The sequence below is a fragment of the Solanum tuberosum genome, unplaced genomic scaffold (assembly GCF_000226075.1).
Source record: "Solanum tuberosum cultivar DM 1-3 516 R44 unplaced genomic scaffold, SolTub_3.0 scf00430, whole genome shotgun sequence".
In the NCBI taxonomy this organism is placed as follows: domain Eukaryota; kingdom Viridiplantae; phylum Streptophyta; class Magnoliopsida; order Solanales; family Solanaceae; genus Solanum; species Solanum tuberosum.
This window is the reverse complement of record NW_006239366.1, coordinates 181722-184503: the sequence shown is the minus strand read 5'-3', so window position 1 is coordinate 184503 and position 2782 is coordinate 181722. Positions and strand designations below refer to the sequence as shown.

Here is a 2782-nt window from a genome sequence, read left to right as displayed (position 1 = left end):
TAAATTAGTAGAAAATATATTTTTATATTTTTTTAAATTGAAATATCGAAGAATTGAAACATACCTCAATGATACCATGACAATATGTACATATACCATAATGGTATGATGGATGATTAAGTAATCTGATTGAGAACCGAAGCAAACCTCAATGAACATTGTTCAGTTATTCATTGATACCACTAAAGTATATTATACTTTGATGGTATCAAGGAGGAAGAAGTAGTCCTTCAATGAAGACACTGCACAATTACTTTTTGATACCATCAGAGTACATTCATATACTGTAATATATTGTGATGGCATCAGAGAGGAAAAAATGATGGGTCCTGACGTCAACGCGCGAAAAAAGTTGATATATATATATATATATATGTCATTTTAAAATAAAAAATATGAAAATAATGACGCATTTAAGAATAAATATTTTACTTTTTTTTAGGTATAACTGTTCTTTTCCTAGAGTTTCAGCCACTAACATAGCTCCTTCCCTATAAATACAGGCATACATATCATTTGATCAACTACTTCTCTCCTTAATTTCATTTACCACAACACTCTATTATTTTCACATTCCTAAAATGAGTGACAAAGAATCATCACCAATTATCAATAATTTGGTGGAAATGGATGAAGAAGTACTCAAAATTCTTTCTTGGAACAAATCTGATCTATATCAGTGGGAAGGTTTTTGGTGCAGTCCTTCTATTATGAAGGAAACCATGGACCTCAAGGCAACCTTCAAATCAGTTCCTAATGATGTTCTCTTGGCATCTTCCATGAAAACAGGTTTTTTTGGGGGTTAGGGAAGGGGTGTGGTGGTTGGGTATGGGAAGAACGTGTAGCGTGAAATTTCATTTATGAAACTTGTTTTTCTATTCTCATTATATAAGTAATTTTTTTATTTTCAAGATCTATCCAAACAACTAGACATGAGAAAATTAAAAAATATATTTTGTAATTAACACACACATTGTGAATATAGTTCTGAAAAATTTGTAGTGTGGTTATGAATTTTTTGTTGCGCGTATACATTTAAAAATTAGAATGTCCAATATTCGTATATATAGATCTCAAGTTATGTATATATATCAAATTCTATTCATATTTTCAATATTTTATCGACATATCAACTATATATTTTCGTTCTAATGTTTGTTGTTTGTCTTATAGGTTCAACATGGCTCAAGGCCATATGTGTATGCATCATGCAAGGTAATAAAGAGGAAGAAGAAGATCTTTTGGTTAAGGATAATCCTCATTTTCATGTTCCAACAATAGAGGCTATGAAGTATTATACAAAAGCTTTAGCTCATGATCTATACACAATACCCTCTCCAAGATTATTTCACACTCATTTACCTTATAGGGTTTTGCCAGATTCATTCAAAAATTCAGATAATTGCAAAATTATATACATAACAAGAAATCCTAAGGATACCCTAATTTCAATGTGGCATTTCATCAACTATAGTCATAAGCGCTTAGAAAATCCCTCTCCTTTAGAAGAAGCTGTGGAGTCCTTTTGCAATGGGGTTCATCTTTATGGACCATTTTTTGAACATGTTCTTGAATATTGGGAAGAAAGAAAAAAAATGCCTCAAAAAATATTATTTTTAAAGTATGAAAACTTGAAAATGGACCCTAAAAAGGAGTTGAAAAAAATAGCCTTGTTTCTTGGAAAATCTTTTAGAAATGAAGAGGATTTGGAGATAGTTTTGAACAAGTGTAGCTTGGAAAGGCTTAAGAACTTGGAGGTTAATAAGAGTGGATCACTCTTCCATGGTGTCCCCAGTAATTCATATTTCAGAAAAGGAATTATTGGGGATTGGAAGAATCACATGACACCTAAAATGGAAGAGCGACTTGACAAACTTACAAGCTTGAAACTTCAAGGGAGTGGCCTTCAACTTTGACTCTTCGAGTAATTATATACTATCTACTTTAATAAGTTTTTTCTATTACTTCATTCGACTTTGTAATATGTTTGATGTTTAAGTTCATATGTATTTTAGTTATCTTAAGCTCGAAAGTACTATCTTTTAATCCTTTATAATGTTGTTATGTAAGAGTGGAGTTTCAAAATATATATTATGGATCAATTTAGTATTTACATCCCTCTTCCATTATGTTTGTACATTATGATATTATGAAGAGATCGCCTTTTATTTCAATTAGCGATATTAGAAAATTCGATTGATCCTTGAAGATGTAAAGGGAAAAACAAATTTGAAAATATCCGTTGGGTGATATTTTTAACTAAATCCCCAACCTGAATTCGTGCAAAGATTACATTTTGAGCGTGTTTGGTAGGAAGGAAAATGTTTTCTTTCAAAACAAATAAATTTTTAACTTATATTCTCATGTTTGGTTGGTGAGTAGAAAATATGTTTTAATGTTTGGTTGGTGAATGAATTTTTTTTTTCCAGAAAATATCTTTTATTTTTGGTTTGAGACTAAAAAAAAATTCTTTAGAAAAATAATTTCTGATCCGAAAGTCAACCCCGATAATTGATCTAGGATCCGACCCCGACACCCATACTAGGATAAGACCCCAATGACCGTTCCAAAATTCGACCCTGAGATCTGACCTAGGACCTGAACCACAAATTTTTTATTTTTTGAGAAAAAAAAATTTGACAAGTTTGCTGGGGTGGCGACTGGGGGTGGAATAGGGGTGTGGGGGTGACATAAAAAATGAATTTTTTTAAAATTTGAAATATTTGTTCCAATTTTATTTTAAAAAAAGAATTTGACGGGGATATCCTGGGTGGGGGTGGTG

The 2782-nt window shown here is 31.4% G+C and overlaps 1 protein-coding gene across 1 annotated transcript; it reads left to right on the top strand.

Annotated features, from left to right (window-relative positions):
• Positions 1-506: 506 nt before the first annotated feature.
• LOC102582041 (cytosolic sulfotransferase 7-like) lies at positions 507-2113 on the top strand. Its single transcript, XM_006363528.2, has 3 exons — positions 507-789; positions 1174-1926; positions 1970-2113. The coding sequence occupies exons 1-2, from the start codon at positions 582-584 to the stop codon at positions 1914-1916; spliced, it is 951 nt and encodes a 316-aa protein (XP_006363590.1). The 5' UTR covers positions 507-581; the 3' UTR covers positions 1917-1926; positions 1970-2113.
• Positions 2114-2782: the final 669 nt, after the last annotated feature.